The sequence below is a fragment of the Harpia harpyja genome, unplaced genomic scaffold, assembly GCF_026419915.1.
Source record: "Harpia harpyja isolate bHarHar1 unplaced genomic scaffold, bHarHar1 primary haplotype scaffold_55, whole genome shotgun sequence".
NCBI classification, from domain to species: domain Eukaryota; kingdom Metazoa; phylum Chordata; class Aves; order Accipitriformes; family Accipitridae; genus Harpia; species Harpia harpyja.
In genome coordinates, this window is record NW_026293415.1 from 788,887 (window position 1) to 809,559 (window position 20,673).

The 20,673-nt window shown below is 55.7% G+C and overlaps 1 protein-coding gene across 1 annotated transcript in view; it reads right to left on the reverse strand.

Annotated features, from left to right (window-relative positions):
- The window catches only part of LOC128138556 (scavenger receptor cysteine-rich type 1 protein M130-like), a gene marked incomplete at its 5' end in the record, with an annotated part of 45,721 nt that extends 25,213 nt beyond the window's left edge, over positions 1-20,508 (reverse strand). The window contains 5 exons of the mRNA XM_052779758.1: positions 17,288-17,606; positions 18,233-18,547; positions 18,904-19,218; positions 19,278-19,631; positions 20,211-20,508. Coding sequence (XP_052635718.1) covers positions 17,288-17,606; positions 18,233-18,547; positions 18,904-19,218; positions 19,278-19,631; positions 20,211-20,508 — 1,601 coding nt within the window. The remainder of the gene's footprint in view (positions 1-17,287; positions 17,607-18,232; positions 18,548-18,903; positions 19,219-19,277; positions 19,632-20,210) is intronic.
- Positions 20,509-20,673: the final 165 nt, after the last annotated feature.

The following is a 20,673-nucleotide window of genomic DNA, read 5'->3' on the forward strand; positions in this document are numbered from 1 at the left end:
AGGGGCTCCACTGGCCTTTTAGTGCCTCCTCCTCCACCTGCTTTACTGTTCTCGTCTTGCCTCCTGCTGCCTCCACTTTCCTTCTCCTTCTCCTCCTTTGGCCTCCTTTTGCCTCATCATCCTCTTGCCTCCTCTTACCTCCTCTTGCCTCTTCTTCCTCCTCCCCTTTACTCTCTTTGCCTCCTGCTGCCCAATCTGGCTCAGGTGGCCTCCTCTTGCCTACTTCCCTCTCTGTTCCTCCTCCTCCCCTCCTCTCTTTCTTCCTCTTGCCTCCTCTTGCTTCTTGTTGCCTCCTCCTCCACCTCCTGCTCTTGCATCCTCCTGCCTCCCGTTCCCTCCTCCACCTCATCCTGCCCTTGCTGCCTCCTCCTAATATTGACTGCTGTTGCCTCCTGTTGCATCCTCCCCTTCCTCCTGCCTCCACATCCTCTTGCCTCCTGCTGCCTTTCCCTGCCTGCTCTTCCCTCCCTCTCCTGGGATCCCCTCTTGCCTCCTGGAGGAGAAGGGAACATGAGGAGGAGGAGGCCGAGGACAAAACAAGTAGCAACAGGAGGCAAGAGGAGAAAAGAGGGAGAGGGGAAGGAGGAGGACATACCAAGGGTGAAGAGAAGGCAGCGAAAGGAGGAGGAGGAGCAGGAGGAAGAAAGAAGAGAGAAGAGGAGGATGAGGAAGTGGAGGCAAGAGGAGGCAGCAGAAAGCAAGAGTTGAGGAGAGGAGGCTTACGAGATGAAGCAAAGGAGAGAGGCAAAAGGAGGCAAGAGGGGCTTAGGAGGAAGAGGTACCAGGAGACAAAGGTCAGCAAGAGGAGTAGGAGTAGGAAACAGGAGGAGGAGGAGGATGCAACAGGAGGCAATGGCGGGGGCAGAATTCTGGAGGCAGGAGGAGGACACAGCTGGAGACAGGTGAAGGAGGAGGAGGCAAAAGGAGGGAGCAGGACAAGAAGGAGGAGGAGGCAACAGAAAGAGAAAAAGGAGGAGACCACAGGATGCCAGATGAGGTAAGAGGAGGCAAGTGGAGGAGGAGGCAATAGGAGGCCACAGGAGAAGGAAGAAAGAGGAGGCAAGAGGAGGACAGAGTAGGACACCAGAGACAAAAGAAGGAGGCAGCAACAGGAGTCAACAAAAAGAGAAAAAGGAGGAGATAATAGGATGAAACAGGAGGTAAGTGGAGGCAACACTAACAGAGAGGAGTTGGCAGCAGGATGCTGTAGGAGGCAACAGGAGGAGAAGGAGGCAACAGCAAGGAGGAACTCCGTGATGGAGCTGCTGTCAGATATCTGCTGCCCCTGGGTGTGGAGCACTGAACAAGGAGGAAAGGACAGTGAGAAGTTAGGACATTATTCTCCGACAAAAATCAAAGTAATTTCTCATACTACATTCTCACCACAGCTTTTCCATTTCAAAGAAGATGTATGTTCAGCTCCATAGCTGGAGCTCTCGTTGATGCTAGCTGAATCTGCCATGAGGAGCAGGACCTCTGCCCACCGACTGCAGAGGAGTCAGCCCCGCTCAGCAGCAGTGGATTTTTGGGAATAGTGTTGGTCAGGGGGTCAGTCCTGCTATTTCAATTCTAAGATTAAACTACTCTTAATGTAAAAGTGTTTGTCAGCATCTGCACTCCCATTGCTAAGAAACCACAATCAAAACGGTGTTTGAGACAGAGGGCTTTGTGTAGAGCTCTCCCCTGTCTCACCGGGAGATAGAAAAATCAATGTTGTTTTAAGATAGCAACCTAATTGTATTTTGCAATAGGAACCACAACATGTTTTGCAATAGCAGACACAACGACTTTTGCAATAGCAACACCAAAATTTTTGCAATAGAAACAACAATGGGTTTTGCAATACCAACATCAACTTTTTGCAATACCTAACCCAAGGTTTTGCAAGAGCAACATAAAAGATTATTTTTTTTTGTGAATAATCTGCATGGGGACGGTTAAGAGCAGCAACAGCTTTCAGGGCTGGGCCCTTCCTTGTGAAGAAGGAGCCGGAAGTTTGCCTTTTCGGAAAGAGACTATGTCGACGACGAGCCCCATGAGATGTTCTGTCTCTGGGAAAGCACAGATCCCAGTGCTGATGTTCCTGAGAATAGGGCACCAAGGGACCGTGAAAAACAGAAACAGCTTTCAGGGCTTGTCCCTTCCTTGTGGGAGAAGTAACCAGATATTTGCCTTTTTGGAAGAGGCTCTGCCACGGCCTAGCGCCATGAGATGTTCCGTCTCTGGGAAAGCACAGATCCCCAGTGCTGCAGAGCGTGTAGAGAGGGCACCAAGTGACCATGAAGAGCAGCAACAGCTTTCAGGTCTGGGCAATTGCTTGTGGGAGAATGAGCCGGACGTTTGCCTTTTTGGAAGTGGCACTGCCGCAGGCAAGCGCCATGAGATGTTCCGTCTCTGGGAAAGCACAGATTCCCAGTGCTGTAGTGCCTGAGGATAGGGCGCCAAGGGACCGTGAAGAGCAGCAAGAGCTTTCAGGCCTGGGCCCTTCCTTGTGGGAGAAGGAGCCGGACCTTTGCCTTTTCGGAAAGAGGCTCTGCCGAGGACGAGCGCCATGAGATGTTCCGTATCTGGGAAAGAACAGATCCCCAGTGCTGTTGTGCCTGAGGATAGGGCACCAAGGGACCGAGAAGAGCAGCAAGAGCTTTCAGGGCTGGGCCCTTCCTTGTGGGAGAAGGAGCTGGACGTTTGCCTTTTCGAAAGAGGCTCTGCCGCGGACGAGCGCCATGAGATGTTTTGTGTCTGGGAAAGCACAGATCCCCATTGGTGTTGTGCCTGCAGATAGGGCGCCAAGGATAGGTTAAGACCAGCAAGAGCTTTCAGGGCTGGGCCTTTCCTTGTGGGAGAAGGAGCCAGACGTTTGGCTTTTCGGGAAAAGGCTCTTCCGCATCCGAGCTCCATGAGATTTTACGTCTCTAGGAAAGCACAGATCCCCACTGCTGTTGTGCCTGTAGATAGGGTGCCAAGGCACCGTGAAGAGCAGCAACACCTTTCAGGGCTGGGCCCTTCCCTGTGGGAGAAGGAGCCAGACGTTTACCTTTTTGGCAAGAGGCTCTGCACGGCCGAGCGCCATGAGATGTTCTGTCTCTGGGAAAGCGCAGATCCCCAGTGCTGTTGTGCCTTAGGATAGGGCACCAAGGGACCGTGAAGAGCAGCAAGAGCTTTCAGAGCTGGGCCCTTCCCTGTGGGAGAAGGATCTGGACGTTTGCCTCTTCGGAAAGAGGTTCTGCAGAAGACGAGAGCCATGAGATGTTTTGTCTCTGGGAAAGCACAGATCCCCAGTGCTGTTATGCCTTAGGATAGGGCACCAAGGGACCGTGAAGAGCAGCAACAGCTTTCAGGGCTGGGCCTTTCCTTGTGGGAGAAGGAGCCGGACGTTTGCCTTTTTGGCAAGAGGCTCTGCACGGCCGAGCGCCATGAGATGTTGCTTCTCTGGGAAAGCGCAGATCCCCAGTGCTGTTGTGCCTGTAGATTGGGCACCAAGGATAGGTTAATACCAGCAACAGCTTTCATGGCTGGTCCCTTCCTTGCGGGAGAACTAGCCAACGTTTTCCATTTCGGAAAGAGGCTCTGACGAGGCTGAGAGTCATGAGATGTTCCGTCTCTGGGAAAGCACAGACACCCAGTGCTTTTGTGCCTGTAGATAGGGTACCAAGGGACCATCAAGAGCAGCAGGAGCTTTCAGGGCTGGGCCCTTCCTTGTGGGAGAAGGAGCCGGACTTTTCCCTTTTCGGAAAGAGGCTCTGCCGTGGCCGAGGATCATGAGATGTTGCGTCTCTGGAAAAGCACAGATCCCCAGTGCTGTTGTGCCTGTAGATAGGGCACCAAGGGACCGTGATGAGCAGCAAGGGCTTTCAGGGCTGGGCCCTTCCTTGTGGGAGAATGAGCCGGACGTTTGACTTTTCAGAAAGAGGCTCTGACAAGGACGAGCGCCATGAGTTGTTCGGCGAGGGCTCTGCTGCCGGGGACCTTTTCTTTGACGAGGGCTCGGCTGCCGGGGACCTTTTCTTTGACGAGGGCTCAGATGCCGGGGACCTTTTCTTTGTCGAGGGCTTGGATGCCAAATAAAAAATTTTCGACAATGGCTCGGCTGCTGAAAAAATAATTTTCGATGAGGTTTCGGCTGCCGGGGACCTTTTCTTCGACAACGGTTTGTCGAATCACTAATCACTGGATGCTTTTCATAAGGAATAAACTTCCTGTTATCTCTTGCATAGGACTCATATCTCATTACTTGTCCAGCCTGTCTTCTGGTGGTTCTTTTATAGTGATTTTCTGAGTGTGGTTTTTGATTGCTCTTTTTGCTTTGTTTTACTTTTCTGAATGCTTTCCACAAAGAAATGTTTCTTCCTCTGGTTTCTAATTCACATTCTATCCAGATTTTGTGTGCCCCACAGGCTGTGAAAATGAGGAGCCATACCCTCTGTGTATTTACCCAAAATAAAGGGCCCTGCAGTGACTTGCTTTTCTGAGATCCTTCCTCCAAGACCTTCTCTGCAGCTGCAGGGAGCAGTGCCTGTGTGCAGAGGGGAAGAAGAAAAGAGTCCCAGCACAGCAGCCCTGCCAGGGAGCACCAGCGCTTGGTCTTTCTTGAGCTGCTCTCTTCCCACTTCCATGCTTTCCTTCTGAACCCTTTGGTTGGTGTAAAGCCTGAGTGTTTTTCAAGCATGGTTACAGTCCTGCTGTGTGGCAGGCCTGGGGAAATGGGGCCGTAGCAAAAGTCTGCTGGGAAACCAGCACAGGCATAGGACAGTGTAGGACAGCCTGCAAAGGGGATGACTGAGGGCATTGCAGCTGCTGGGATCATCACCAGGCAACACAAGTGAGATCCTTATCCTCTCAACCCTGGCTGCTGTCTCTTCCACTGAGGCCCATGAGAAGACACCAGGTCTTTACAGCCCCAGGGCGTTGTTGCCTCCTCACCCACCCTCTGTCGATCCTGTCCTGCACTCGGCATTGCACACCCCCACTGCTCCTTGGAAGAGCCGCAAGCATCCCATGAGGTAACTGGTCCCCTTTCCCAGAGAATGGGGGTCAGGGCTTGACTGTCCTGATTGGTGAAACACATCAAGGGTTTTCACAGCCACATTCCACGCATGAATTTCCACCTCTAAGCAGTGCCTCTGACTTCCTGCTTCACCAGCCCCAGGGATGGTCCCATTTTTGGTCATACCCTCCATGGCCTTTTCAGGGATGGCCCTCACTGGAGCCCACTAACACGCTCGAAAACTTGGAGGCTTGCTGCTGACTTTTAAGTCTCTAGGGGCTTCTTCAGTCTTTCAGGATCTGCAGTTCAGGAAGTCAGCACTAGAGGGCTCATTAACATGCAAAACACCCTAACAAGTCAAGTCACTGTGCATCATTTTCCTTTAAGTCTTCAATTCTGATGTGGTTAATTAGAGCAGTTTCAGGAGTGTAATTGAAGTGAAATGATAGGAACACTAAACAAAAACAAGAAAGGGTTTCTTTTTCTCCACGTTATTTCTCTGCTTATGCATGAATTGATATCAGCAATCTCTAACTGATATTGATCCTGTGCATCTCCTAATGCAGTCTGAATAGATATGAAAATCCAGAGCCTTCATCTTCCACAACCTATGGTCAGTCTTCATCCCTACCCTCAACCTACCATGTCTCTCATCAGCCACCTGGGACTTGGAGCAGCCCTGTTCCAATCTGAGCTTTTGCCACTGAAGGCTGTAGCTGCATGTTTCAGCCTGTTGGCACCAATTCCCAGCTGTTTTACTTGGAGAATGAGAGGCACACAGACACAGAAGGGTGTTTCTTAATTGCCAACAAGCAAAAACAAAGGAAGGAATAGTTCAGTAAAAAATAAAAGACATTCCTCAGCTAAGTATTAAGTCCACATTACCTCCACTGAAACCTGCTTCCTACGGAGGATAACGTTAGACTAACAGAAAACACATTTTTTGTGTTTAGTCAGAGATCCCAAGACCTCCCAAAATGTTCCCTGTCCTGGACTTTGTTTGTTTGCCCATATTCGCTCTTTTGCAGACAGCATGTCACACACTGAAGTCACGAGCTCCCTCGACTCGCAGAGGGAAGCAAAGAGACAAAGGGAATGGAATGCTCCCTTCTGAATAGCCAAATCTGCACTAACCCCAACATATCTGGGTTACAGGCACATCTTCAAGCAGACTCTGCGTCATCTAGACACGCTTATTTTTCATTCACTGCATGGTAAATTACAGGTGACTGCCTTGTAGGTGAAGGCAGGGATGAGAGTGATCACCTCTAACACTAAACACCTTGGGTGCAATTGCCCAGGCTTCCCTTGCTAGTCAAGGGAGAGAAATCACTTGTCTCAGCCAAGAGGCTTTGATGCACCCTGCCTGACTACCAGCTCATGCTCCAGAAGTTCTGCCATCGGTCCTGCCTCGCGTTTCTCTGTCCCGCATGAGGTCTTCAACTACCTCAGGGTATCTTGGAGGCAGCGGCCACCCCTGTGTGGGCAAGTGCATCAGCCCGTGAGTGGAGTTGATAGGTATAATTTGAAATATATGAAGAAAAGTGCTCAGTGTAATAAGTGTCTAAGAAGTCTTCATTTTCAGAGTTTTGAGGGTTTTCTATAAATCCTCATGATTGTTTTCTCTATTGGCCATTGACATGGAACAGCAAGCTGATTACCCTTTCTCTCCCTCTACGTGAATCTAGATTTATACAGTCATTTCTAAAATGCATTACCTATGAAGACTTTAAATGGAGAAACTGTTCTCAGGACATGTTTACATTAAAACATTTGACATCTGCATTTCATAGCTAAACAGAGCTGAGAGCAATGGAAGTTGGGAAGAGCCCACTATTATTTCTTTGCTATCAAACAATGTTCAAAATTGGTAGCACTTCCCACCTAGCATCCCTTTTTTGACGTGGCCAAATCTTTATGGGCTATACAATGGCATAACATCATGGCCGTCCAAGTGCCAGACCCCAACCGATACACCACAGAGGCCCAGAGCACAGCCGATGAAAGGAAATGCCATTCCTATCTGATAACCTGATAAACTCCTCCAATCCAATGGCTGCCTTGGTAGATAAGTAAGGCTTTTGACACTGTCTCCCATAAAATCCTCATAGAGAAGCTGCTGAAGCAGAGGCTGGATTACCAGACAGTGAGGTGGATTGAAAAACTGGCTGAATGGCTGGCCCCACAGAATGGTGATCGGTGGCACAAGATCTCCCTGGAGGCAGGTCACCAGTGGTGCACTGCAGGGGTCAATACTGGGTCCAGTCCTGTCCCTTCAAACCTCTACAGTAATTTTGTAGTCCTGTGATACCCTTTCAGGAAAATCAGTGCTGCCGGGCACTTCTCTGAAGTGTCAGTGCCCATGAATCAGCAGGCATTCTCCATCTCCTAGGCACGCACACAACATGGAAAAATCTCTTTCATCCCTGAGTTGCAGAAGAGGGATCTTCCTTCCTGACATCTTCCCAGGACACACCTCCTCCTCTTCCCCATCCACAGACATCCACTGCTTTCCATTTCTGGCCTCAGAGAAGGTTTAAGAATTTGCTAAATCCATTGGCCACCTCCTTGTTTCTCACCAACATCCCTCGACCCTCTCTCTGAGCCCTATACATGGCCTATCACTGCTGCTCAGAGCCACTCATTCTTCAGAAGAGGCCTTGATATTCTCACATATTCCTGGTGCTTATTAACTATCTTCCTGACTCCCTCCAGAGCTCATGGCAAACGTAGTTGTCTACAACAGGGCCTTTATGACCATCTTTTATGAAATAATTGTCTTTTTAAGATCTTCTCTCCATGAAGATTAGTTACAGAAAACCACCAATACAGAAAGACAGAGGCTGAATGAAGTGCCAGTAAGAACCAGGAGAGCAACACACAAGGCTGCAGCTTCCTGGCAAGGAGTCTTTCCTGTTTGTCACCTTTTCTCATGAAAGAAACAGGAAAACTGTCCATCCCATGGAGCTCTGCAGAAGGAAGTTGGAGCTGTACATTGTGTGAGGGGATACAAGCAGGATCAGCAGGTAGAAAAGACTTTTGTAGGGAATGTTTTACGAGGGAGCACCCTGACTTCACCCAGATAAAGAAGAGACCAAGTAGAGTGCTGACATGATGGTTAGAAGTGTCCTGGGATAAAAGAGCATGGATGAATGAAGGTGGGAGAGATTAGGTTTGCAGAGATTTGAGGTAGTACTTTCCGTGTCTGAGCAGCCCAAGGTTTGGAGCCATGGGAAAATACAAAAGCTCTCAAGGACCTTTTGGAATTAATGGAACTATCACTACTAGCAGTAATAGGACAGTGCTGAAAGGGAACTCCTTAGTATTCTCGATGTTGAACTAAAGCTTTTTAATTTTCTTTTTACTTGACAAAATAGCTATAAGTTCTCAGTGATGAGCCTCTGGTATGCAATTCTGAGAACAAGTGTCCATGATGGCACCTCCTGGCAGCTGCTTCATGGCCCCTGTCAGCGCCCTGTCCTTGTGCTGGCCCAGCCCTACTGCCCGTACACGGTCCCACAGCCCCACTCTGCAGGCACAGCATGAGAAAGGGGAGAGTCGGGGCAGGGAAATTTCCCCCATTTGTGATTTATGACCCTCCTACTTTTGCAGCCTCCCCCAGCACCCGACGCCTCCCCTGCCCCAGCCTTGTCCCAGGTGGGGCTTTGCAGAAAGCTCTGCTCCAGGGTCTGCCAGGGTCTGGGGAAGGAGAGAGGCTGAGCAGGGCTGTCCATTTCCGCAAACCAGCCCTTGGCCCAGCAGGAAGATGGAGATGTCCTCACAGCAAAACTCACCCATAAACCTGGGATGACCGGCAAGTGCTGGAAATGGACAAAAATTGGGATGATGAAGGCCCCGAGCCACCTTCCTCATCTGTCCACACCACCAAGGGCACAGACCAGCCTCCTCCTCCCTCCTGCACCTTCATGTCTTCCATGCTTTCCACAAGCCCTGCCTCTGCACCACAAACCCCCGGTGTGAGTCCTTGCCCTGCATGGTCACACACTACAAGCTATACACTGATATTTTTCTCTCCTGGGGGCTTTCCAGCCCAGCACAGCTCCCCCTAAACTCGTCCCACTGTTACGGATGCATGACTAACCAAATCCAGTAGGTGTTAAAACTCAGATTTATTCTTCAGCAAAAGTCAGTTAGAAGTCCGGTAACATCTTATAAAACCACAGGCTCAATGATGTAAAGAGAATTAATACTCCATGGCTGACTTAAGAATCCCCAAGATTTAAAGTGATGGCTCAAAATGCGCATATCACTCACCTAAAAGCTGAGGGCTCTCTCCCTCGAGGAGTTAGCTCGGGCAGTGCCCCGACCCAAGGGGGAGTCCCCGACTGCAGACCCGCTGCTCTGAGGAGGACTGCCAACATGTCCTCCAGCAGGACCCCGTCTATACCCCTGTCGAATCGACCTGTAGTCATTTAATCCCTATGGGCCAAGAGGGTCACCTCAGTGTACCTGGCACGTCTCGATTGGCCAGTTCAAATTTTAACCTGCAGCCTCCAGGGTTTCCTTCCCCTTCTCCCTGCCTGGAGAAGTTTCTTTTCCTGCTGGCAGGATGGGGGTGGGGGGGGAGTGTACTGCCACAGGCCACCTGCTGCAATGTTGGATGAAAAACAAACATGCTCCTCTCAGGGCATCAGCAGGGAGACAAGCGGCACAAGGGGACCCCTCTGGGGCCCCACATGAACATCCCTCTGCATTGGCTCCTCCCTGCTGCAAGGACACAGGTAAGGTTAGAAATGGCAGTAGTGGCTCCCCTGGGGTCTAGCGTGGAAGGTCACCAGCTGTCACACTGGGACTTCTGAACAGCCCCAGCTTAACCACTAGATGAAATTTTTACTCTCCCCATTTACCACCCTCTGCATTTCCTGAGCATTGCACATGCCTCTGTGTTCTCTATCCTCTCAGCACCAGAGCCAGGGCCTCACAGCACAAGTGTCTCAACTGTCCCCAGTTTCCATAGCCAAAGATGCTCACCCACCAGAGTGGACTGTCCAGCCCAGCTGCAGCCCCTCACAGCCATCAGTCCCTGCCCAGGGGGAGAAAGACTTGCTCATGAGCTCCAACAAGCTGCTGGACTCCCCTCTTGCAACCTCTTGCTGCTACAGAAACCCATCAGAAACACAGTGACAACTGTGACCCAGGACATCCCCCTCTGTCTCCAGTCTGAGCATCTCCCCAGTCAACCAGTCAGGCCAAGGAATGGCACATACTGGATGACAGTCCCACAGCAATGTGCACTTCCTAGCCCCCTGAAGATCTGCTGCCTCACAGTCAGCTCCCCAGGCATGCACCTCCAGAGAAGTTTGGATTTTGTTGTGACTAAGCGCAAGTGAGAAGTGGTGAGAGGGAGACACCATCACTCCAAGAACAGTTGCTGTCTTGTCAGCTTTGAGCATGAGCTTGAAAAAGCTTAGTAACAGGGGTGGTGCCTGCATGATTATCACTGCTCTGAATGAGTCCTTCTAGGTCTTTCTTGAGCAAGAACGGTAGAGTCCTTGCTGAGGATGGGCTTTGGGGCCATGTGTGCAAAGCAGAATAGACGAGCAGACTGTCCCCTTAACTCCACTCAACCACTCCAGAAGTTCACGGTGACTGTGGTCTGGTTTTGATTCCTCCAAACCCTCTCTGCCAGGCAGGGGCTCAGCAGGGAAAAATCTATGGCACTGGGCAACACAATCGCCCCAGCTTTACCACCATGATGACACCATCCCTGCAGGTGGTCAAACTACCAACCTTTGAGTAAACAGCTGAACACATCACCCACCCTGCCGCAGAGACCCCAGCCAGGGCTGTCCCACGGCACTGTTTTGCTGTCAGGACAGTGCTGACGAAGTGGGAAGATCCCTGAGCCCAGCCCACTCCCTCAGCCCCAGGGAGATGGAAGCTTGCTGTTCACCTCCAGGGATGCTGGGGGACAGAGGGTGCAGGGGGAGGCCCAGTGCCTGGAGGAGGGGGTGTAAGATTTCTGCCCCCACGTCCTCTCCACCACATGCCCCGGGATGCCATAAGAGCCTGAGGACACCTCACCCCAGGGAGGGCATTTCCCTCACCCTGTTGCACTGCTCCTGCTGTGGAGTTGGGGGCAGATGTGTCACAGAGGGGTGTTGTCCTGGGTGGCAGAGGAGGCTCAGGGGTTTTGTCTGATCCATCAGCCCACCCCGCAGTTGGCCACAGCATGGGAGAAGTGCCAGCAACAAGAGCCTCCTCCCGTCCCACTGCCCTGCAGAGACGTTGAAGGGCAGCGCTCTGCAGTGCAGCCCTGTGCCAGGACCAGACCCCAGCAGAGAGGCAGGCCCAACTTCCCCCATCTCAGAAGGCTTCAAGTGCTATTTTCTGCAGAGGGTCCCTGGGCACCCAGGGGACAACAGGACTGTGCTTGTCATAGACGCATCACGGGAGAAGAGCGTCTCTCCTGCTGGCAGGCATCAAGGGGATGGAGCTCAGTGGAAGAGCGCCCGCTTCGCCTGTGGGAGGTCCTGGGTTCAATCCCTGGCATCTCCAGGGATGGTGCTTTTGCCCTGACTGCCCAGCCTCAGGCAGGTGTGGGCTGGAGCTCGGGCACTGCTCCTCTCCAGGCCCTGTGGGCCTGTCCTGCCCACCCAGGGCTTGGCTGTGAGCTGGGCAGGGCTGTGGGACTCTCAGCTGGAGTTTTCCTTCCACCGTTGCCACTGGCTTGAGCAGAACCTCAGCTCAGGGAACCTGGATCTGCTGAGGTCAGGCACAGCCCTGCAGAGGTGGGACTGCTGGGGCCAGTGCCCACCTCTTGCTGCTGGGGTGTTTGGTGACTCCGTCCACCCTGTGCTGGTAGCATCACGGAGTCACAGGTCTGTCCACAGCCATGCACAGGCAGTGAGGGCCAGGAGATGGTGCCTCGGCTGCTCCCTGGCAATAACCCCCACAATCAAAATGGGGCATGAGACATGGACTTTCACTGCAGCATGCCCAGCACCCTGGTGAGCCAAAACTCAGAGAAATAAGGCTGCTCTCCTACGGGCTTTAAACAGCCAAGCTCTGCCCAGCATGGGGGCTGCAGTGCTGAGACTTGGGGGTCTCACTGTGACCCCCCTCAGGCAGGTCCTCGGGAGCTGCAGGAACAACCACAGATCTGGGCTACAGCGACAATCTTGCTTTGCTGCAGAGAATGGACCCAGCCTGCAGGGCCAGACTGTTCAGGTCCCCAAATGCCATGAAACAGGCTCTTCCTGCTCAGGCGTGCTGCCCCCCTCAAGCACACACAGGCCTGTGGCTCATCTCCCTAAGGAGGAAGAGGAAAATGTCTGCCAGGTGCCAGAGTAAGGGAGAAATATTACCCCTGTGGGAGGGCAGAGCTGGCAGCGAGGTGGCACAGGACAGGCACTGGGTTCCTCTCCCTAGTCCCCACTTGGAGCACCTTGAGTCTGCACGTCAGTGTCCGTACTGTCCATAGCCCCCACCATCCTGTGTTCAGAAGATAACACTCCCCCCCACTTCTTTACTTCACTTTTATACCTTCCTTCTCTGAGATGCAGGACTGGAGCTTGCCCCCATGGGAGTTTTCCAGGGGATGGAGGCTGTGTTTGCAGTACCCCTGTATGTCACCCATCACCGTGGGGGTCTCACCCTGGGAATGCTGCTCTCCCATGGGGTCTGCCAGCAGGAATGCTCTGGGGTATGGGGCAGAGGGATATGTGTGCCTGGGCTTCTCCCAGATCCCCCCAGGATCACCCCAGGGGTGGAGGACATCCCAGCAGGGAATGGGGCAATGCTGAAGTGGGAAAGGATGTTGGCGACAGGCACCTCCTCCCCGCTTCTCCTCTAGGGCCAGATCCTGCTGCTTGCAGCAGTACTGAGCTCCAGCAACTCCCCACAGGGAACCCTGCCACAGAGAGCCAGTGCACCTTCCAGCGCACAGCAGAGGAGCCTTTTGGGGAAGTGCCGGAGGGGTGTGGAGACCCACCAGCAGGAGCAGGGAGGGCAGTTTGGGTGCCAGGTCCTGCCCAGGTGTCACTGGCTGCTACGTAAGAAGTTTCTCTGCCCATGGGTGCTGGGCAGGTGAAAGCCACAGCCAAAAGAGGAACCCTGGCTCAGCTCCCAGCAGTGCCTCTTCTAGGGGAGGGACACAAAATCTCCTCTGCCATGGAAACGTGCCCACGTGAGCATCCTCCCAGATGAGCCCTTCTCCAGGCCAGGGACTGGACCACGGCTTTTGGCTGTAGCACACATCTCCGGGGGATCTTTTCTCCTCCCCCTGGCCCTCCAACAGTGCTGGGGGAAAGGTGCCCCAGTCCCCCCCTGCTCCCATCCCTCTTCTTCCTGCACACAAGTACCGTCCTGACACAAAACCAAACTGACATCCCTGGCGAGGCAGCAGGAGGGCAGGGGTGGAGGCTGGAGGAGAGCAGGAGGAGGGGGTCCCAGGGCTGCCGTGGGGCCTTACAGCCTCTGCTGAGGAAGATGGCAGCTCAGTGCCTTGACAAGAGTGCTCAGGGTCTGCACGGGCCCAAGGCAGCAGGAGCAGCCCATGGAGACTGGGGTCCTGGCAGAGCATGAGGAGAGGGAATCCCAGCCCCGTGTGACCCAGAAAGCGGCTCTGCACCCTGTGCTGGGGCAGTGGGGAGCAGAGCTGCCTCCTAACCATGGTGGGAGGTAATCCATGGGCCATGTTCCCCCCTGGGGCTGACTGGGGTGTTCAGGGCACTGCGGCCACCTCAGGGCTCACTTCTGTGGGGCCGCAGGACAGGGCTTACCCTGACACGGCAGCTCCGTCATGGCCTCTGCACTGTGGGACCAGCCTGGGGCAAAGAGCAGCTGGGAAACCCTAGGGCGAGGAAATGGGTGCTCCCACTGCAGTGCATCACGGGACCTATCAGAGAGCCATTTTGACTAGAAACTGCCTGTGGCCAGTAGGATGGAAATGTCTCTGTCAGCAGGATTATTCCCCAGCGACCATGGGCTCTCGCAGCCCCACAGCCTGACCCCAAGCCTGCTGTCCCTGAGACATGCCCATTTCCCCACCTCTGTGACTTTGTTCTCTTCTCCTCCTTCTCAGCCTCAGGAAGATGCCCTGACACCTGGGCAGGCAAGCACCAGCTCCGGGTCAAAGCTGAACACAGCTGTTGTATTATGAACAAAGATGATGCACAGCATAAAAATGGGAATAAAAATAGAGGAAACTCCAGGCGGTTTCTGCTGCCAATGGGACAAGGGACATGGTTCCCTGGTGCTCACGGCTCTCCCAGCTCCACAGACCTCTTCTCCCTCCTGGCTGCACCCGGCTGCACAGCAGGGAGGGGCTCTCATGGCCTGGGGCTCTGGGACTGTTGTGCACAGAGCTCTGGTGTCACAGCCCTTGTGTCCTCAGGGGGATGTGCCAGAGACACCTCTTCAGCATCATCATAGCCCATGCTCCCCAGGGACAGGGGCCACGTGCCTCCGTCAGCTCCAGGGACCCCAGCACTTCTCCGGGAGTGCAGGCTGGGCCCTGCAAGCAGCAAGGCAGGACAATGCAGTTCGCCCCAGGGGGTCTATGCATCATCTTCCTCCCTGCTCCTCACCACATTCAGCTCCTTCTCCCACCCCTAGTCCCTCCAAGGAAAACTCCCGGGACAGGTTCCCCTTTCCCAGGAGGCTGGGGTCTCAGGACAGCAGAGAGTTGAATGGCACCAGGGATGGCACCCCAGGAACCAGCAGTGCTAAATTTGCCTCTCACCTCTGGGGGCATCCCTGGGCTCTGCACCCTCCTCTGGCTCCCTGGGCATTTCCCTGTCTCCCTGCCCAGAGGCAGCGTCCTCCTCCGGATGAGAAACCTCCCTGGCATCATCATAGCCATCCGCTGGGTCACCTCCAGGTGGGACAAGAACATCTGAAAGGAGAGGGGAGCTGGTGACAGTGAGAAGATATGTCCTCCGCAGCAGAGGATGGGAAGATGTGCAGGGACACAGGTCTGAGACACTGGTGTTGGCAGCACCACAGGAGACCCCCATGTCCTCCCCATCTCCAGCAGTGACACTGAGTGACACTTCTGTCCATCACATGTCTTCAGGGAGATCAACTCCTTCTTGCCTCTGTTACCTGGTGCTGATCCCAGACCATCCTCCTCCTCGCTGACCCCAGGGTAGGACTGCAGCTGGGTCAGGGACTCCTCTGAATAGGAGCCTGCAGAGATGCACGGTGGGTATTATGAAGTGAGCCCCACTGACCTGGCTCGTGGTCAGTGCTGCTGGGGAATGGGGACCCACAGAGGTGGGGCTGCATGGGGAGGAGGGCTGGGAAATCACCCTGCCTCCCTGGGGCAAACCCTGTCTCAAAGGTGCTCCCAGAGCTGCCCTAGGACAGTCCCTTCCTTCACTCCACGGGTGTCAGATGGGGTGCAGGGGCAGGAAGAGAGGGGATGTCCAGCGGGACAGGCAAAGCTGTTTTGGAGAAAGCTCCCCTCCCAGGCCCAGGACCTGGATGCTGTCTCCCCACAGATCACATGGCCCCAGCGTCACAAGGACCACGGGCCGGGGGATTTAGGGAATCAGCCCTGGGTTGGGGCCAGGGGAAAGGGTCCTGCAGATGTACCTCCAGGGATGACCCTCACCCACCTGAGCGCCCAAACCTTGCCTGCTTCTCCCACACTGGGCTGTAACCAATCTCCTCGTACACAGCCTCAGGGAACATCACCTGAGCACTCCTGGAGCCTGGGGACAGAGGCAGGGCTGGCACAGGGACAGGCAGAGGGGTAATGGAATCACACTGCGCTCCCGCAAACCTCTTCCTTGGGCCAGCCCAGAACTGGTCTGACTGCACAGCCCCACTGCACTGTCCAGGCACATCTGCCACATCCCCAGTGAGGGCAACATCTCTGTGGAGATTATCTGGGGCAGCATCCCCCTCCCATCATCCCTTCGGAGACAGTGCTCATGCCCCTCTGGCCCCTGGGTCATGCACCCCTTGTCTGACCCTGGAGCAGCTCCCATGTTTCCTCCACCTGGAGCTTTCCCCTATCTACCCCATGGGCATAGAGTAGGGCGCATGATCTGCCAGGGGTTGGGCAGAGGGGACAGCCTGGGGGCCTGACACCGAGGGGATGGACCCTGCTGCCCTGCACTCCTCCCATCATCTCCCTTGTCCCACAGCCCCCCCCAGCACTACCCAGAGCATTGCCAGGCTTGGCCATCTCCCCTCTGCTCACATGTCCCCCAGCCCCGCTCTGCCATTTCTCTCCTCACCCTATCATTACCTCCCCCCACCTCTGGGCTCTCTCCACCCCTGGGCTCTCTCCACCCCTTGCTGCTGGTGCCCCACGGCCAGGCAGTCAATGGGGTGGTGCATGGGACAGGTGGCAGCACACGGTCTCATCCCCCCAGCTCTGCCTGTGCCCCTCACTGACACCCCACAGACCTTCCAGGAGGTATCTCCCCCTGGGACCGCTGTGGAAAGACCAACCTCTGCGCCCAGCCCTGGTGCTTAGTGCTTGCCCAGCCAGGAGGGCCAGGAGCAGGCAGAGAAGGGCCCCCAGGATGATGCAGATGATGACAGGCACTGAGACTCTCCTGCTGCCAGTTAGACGGCCCCGGGGGGAATCTGTGTGGGCAAGAATACGGAAAGGCCAGCACCAGGCCTGGGTGAGGTGGAAAAAGCACCATTCCTGATGCCCATCACACAAGGCAGCAGGGGGTGGATGGCCCCAGGGATGAGCGATGGAGAAGCTTCTACCCTGATGAGTAAATTACAACCTTCCCTACCCCCCTCACCACCAGACCAGTGCCTTCCCCTGGGAGTTTCACACCTCAGCAAGGAGCCCCTTCCACCCAGCTGTGGGTCACAGTCTGGCCCTGGGGATACCCAGCCGCAGGGGGACATCAAGTTACCTGCTTGGGGTGGGGATGCTGCTGTCCTGGGTGTAGCTGAAGAGGAGGAAAAGGAGAGCCAGGCTGAGAAGGTGGGTGTGCGAGTACCGGGGAGCCTCCTCCCCAACACACTGTGTGTGTGTCTGTGGATGTCCCTGACACATCCCACCCAAATTGCCCCTCCTGTAGTGCTAGAAAGAGAGGCCAGGAAAGGGCTCAGTGACTCTGCTCTGGGTGGCAGGCAGGAGGGCACAGGCAGCCCAGGGGATAACCCTGGGGCTGCAGGGCCCCACGGGCAATGGCCAGAACACATCCAGTTCCACCGAGGCTGCTCCCACTTGGCACCAGGCTCCTGCACTCTGCAGGAACATTCTTGCTCTTGGGAGGTCAGAGGCCGTGCCAGGACCAAGGGGGCAAAAGGTCTTCCCCAGCACCCTGCCAATACCTGAGCAAGGGGTCCCAGCCCTGCCACTCACCTGAGCAGTTCACCGCAGCATCTTCCTTATGCCGGCAAGCACCACCATCCCCAGGCCGGGCCCAGCAGTCCTGCAGAGACAGCTCTGTCCCCCGGCACTCCACCTGCTCCAGCCAGATGGGGCCCGTCCCCATCCCAAATGCAGCCTCATGCAGGGCAGACACCGCGGGGCCGCAGCCCAGCTGCCTGCACGCCACCTCAGCATCCCGCATGTCCCAGGAGTCGTCGCACACCGTCCCCCAAGAGCCACGGTGCCAGACCTCCACTCTGCCCGAGCACCCGTCCTCACCTCCCATGGCACGAATCTTCTCCCTGTCTGGAGAAGACAAAGACCTCCCATGGCACTGAGACAGCAGGCAGAGCCCTGCCAGACAAGGAGCATCCACAGAGGACCAGCTCCCTACCTGTGCACCTCGTGGAGTTGGGGCACGGGGCCAGCGGGATCGAGGGCATTTCTGGGCATCTCCCTGAAGAAGGAAACACTGTGGTGAAAGGGCTGGTTCGGGAGATGGTGCAGAAGAGAGCAGGACTGATCTCTGCTTGTGCCTCCCTCTGTCATCTCGATCACGGCAGCAACTGAACCCTGCTCATTGAGGGGACATGCACAGGATTGTGGGGGGACCCCAACTGCTCAGCCCCAAAAGGTCCCTGTTTAACAGAGCAGCAGGAGCGTGTGTGTGGAGGGGAGGCTCTTCTGAACCCTGTCTGGTCTCTTCTGAGACCTCACCTGCAGATGCCTCTGCCTCCCCCAGGCGCTGCTGGCAACCTGGGTGGCAACTGCTGCTGGACGTGTGTGGCTGTGATGGCTTTTCTGCCACCAGCAGCAGAAAGGACTGACATGGAAAGGAAAAGCCCCTCCAAGCTCTTTCTCTGCATTTGCCTGTGCTCAACAGGGAACAGGAGCTGGAGTGACACTGGGGTGCCCAGGTGGCTCAGAGTTACCATTGCAGGTGATGTGGATCTCCTCTCGTGGGTCTTCACATGACTGTGGGTTCCAGGGAGCAGAGGGACACTGCCAGAAGGAGCTGGTTTTCTCCCCACACTGCATGTTATCCAGCCATGTAGGACCAGACACATTGCCATAAGGCAGGCTTCTTTCCAGGGATCCTCCATCCCCGCAGCCCAGCTCCTTGCATGCCAGCGACACCGTGTCGAGAGTCATCAAGTTGGAGCAAATGCTGCCCCACGTCCCGTTGTAGAAAACCTGCAGGTGCCCGGAGCAGCCATCACTGTTCTCCAGCCTCAGGGCCACGAACTCTGGGAGGAAAGGCACCAAGAGGGAACAGGCTGGTCTGGGGCTGTGGGAGCCAGGACACCTCTGCACCCCCCAGGCCCACAGCTGGGTAGGGCCATGGCCAGTACGTCCCCCTTGCACCCAAGGGTAGACAGAAGCCCCTGATGGACAGACACCCTTCCCTTCCTGCTAAACCTCGGGGATGGCTGAGCTCCCCAGGGACCCCCAGTGGGACCGAGGGTACCCGTGCATGGGTGACCACAGGACATGCTCTGGCAGGAGCTCAGAGGCAGCCAGGGACAGCCTTGGCCATGCCCGTCTCTCCTTGTGTCCTGGCCTCCGTGAGAGCCAGGCTCCCACTACAGCTCCCACCACAAACCTGAGCAGATGACTCCCGCATCCTCTTTGTGCCCGCAGTCGTGCTGCCCCCAGGGCCTGGCAGGGCAGTCCCAGAGAGCAGCTTCGGCCCCAGAGCAGTTCATGCCATCCAGCCAGATCTGCCCGGAGCCTTCCCCGAACTGAGCGGAGCCGGCTGCCTCCACTGCCCCTCCACAGCCCAGCTGGTGGCAAACGACGGCGGCATCAGACAGGTCCCAGCCATCGTCACAGACAGTCCCCCAGATGCCCTGGTAGTAGATCTCCACTCTCCCAGCACAGTGCCCGGACCCGTTCACCAGCCGGACCCTCCGGCTCCCTGTAGTGGGCAGAAACCCCAGTTGCTGTCAGGGGCCGGCTGCCCACCCACCCCATCACCTGGGGGGCCCGTGCAGCGCCGCTCACCCCAGCAGATGACTCCCACGTCCTCCGCAACCCCTGCCGCCGGTGCACTCTCGGGCAGGGAGGTGTTGCAGAGGGCCAGGCTGGCCTCGTGCCCTGCGCACCGGACGCCTCGCAGCCCCACAGGGCCGGTCCCTCGCTCAGGCTTTGGGGGGTTGTAGGCTGTCCCTGCCTCTCCGCACCGCAGCTGCCGGCACACCACGCTGGCCTCCTGCATGTCCCACTGGTCATCCAGGACTCTGCCCCATGTCCCGTTCTGGAAGATCTCCACTCGTCCATCGCACCGGCTCCCTCCACCCACCAGCCGCAGGGATGCAAAGCCAGCTGAGCCTGGGGAGAGCAGAGATGCCACAGCCATTGGTGGCACCGGGGAGCATGGCATCCTTCAGGGAGCGGGGCGAGGGGGGATTTTCCCACCAAACACAACAAGATTGAGCCTTTTGCTGATGAGAAGCGAGGGCAAAACCTGGGTCCCCTCTGCAGCTCACAGCCAGGTCTGCTGCTGCTGGGGGCACCCAGGCACCTGCTGCCTGGCTGGTGGGATGAGGCTCTGCAGAGCTCTCTCTGGGGATGGGATGCAGTTGTCTGCAGGCAGAGGGATGGAGCACAGCCCTGCAGCCCTGCTCTGGCCTTGTCCCACAGTAGGAGAATGGAGGAGCCCAGGCCTGGTGGTGGTGCCGGGGCCTAAGCCACTGCCCTGGGGGCAGATGCCTGCCTCCGTTCAGCCCTCAGCTCTCCCAAAGTAGAGCGGTCACTCTGAGCAGGCAAAGCCCTCCAGGTGGCTCCTGGGGAAGCCAGGGTTTCTCCAGGGAGAAATTCAGCCTTGCACTGCTGTGGGACCCCTGCTTTGGGTGGCCACGTCACACACAAAGGGCAAATGGTGTTATGCAGCATTTTTCCAGCACTCACCTGCGCAAACGACAGCAGCGTTGTTCCCGTGGGAGCATGGTGAGGCCCCCAGGGTGATCACTGGGCACTGTCCCAGATGGGCTTCTGTCCCATCACAGTGGAATGAGTCTCTCCAGACAGGGCCAGTCCCTCTCCCAAAATGCTCTCCTCCAGGAACGGACTCAGCAAACCCGCAGTTGAGTTGACGACAGAGAACGTGGGCATCCGAGAGATCCCAGTGGGAGGCACAGAGGGTCCCCCAGGTCCCCAGCACCTGGACCTCTACCCTCCCTGCACACGCTGTGCTGCTGTTCACCAGCCTGAACCCTGTGTATTCTGGGGACAGAGGAGGAGGAGAGAGGGTGGATTGGTGCTCGTGTACCCTCAGTAGCTGGCGGAGAGGCTAGATGGACAGCATGCCTTTCTTCTTCTGCACTATTTTCATGCTGCAGACAATCCCATCATCCCTCCTGTCCTCACACCT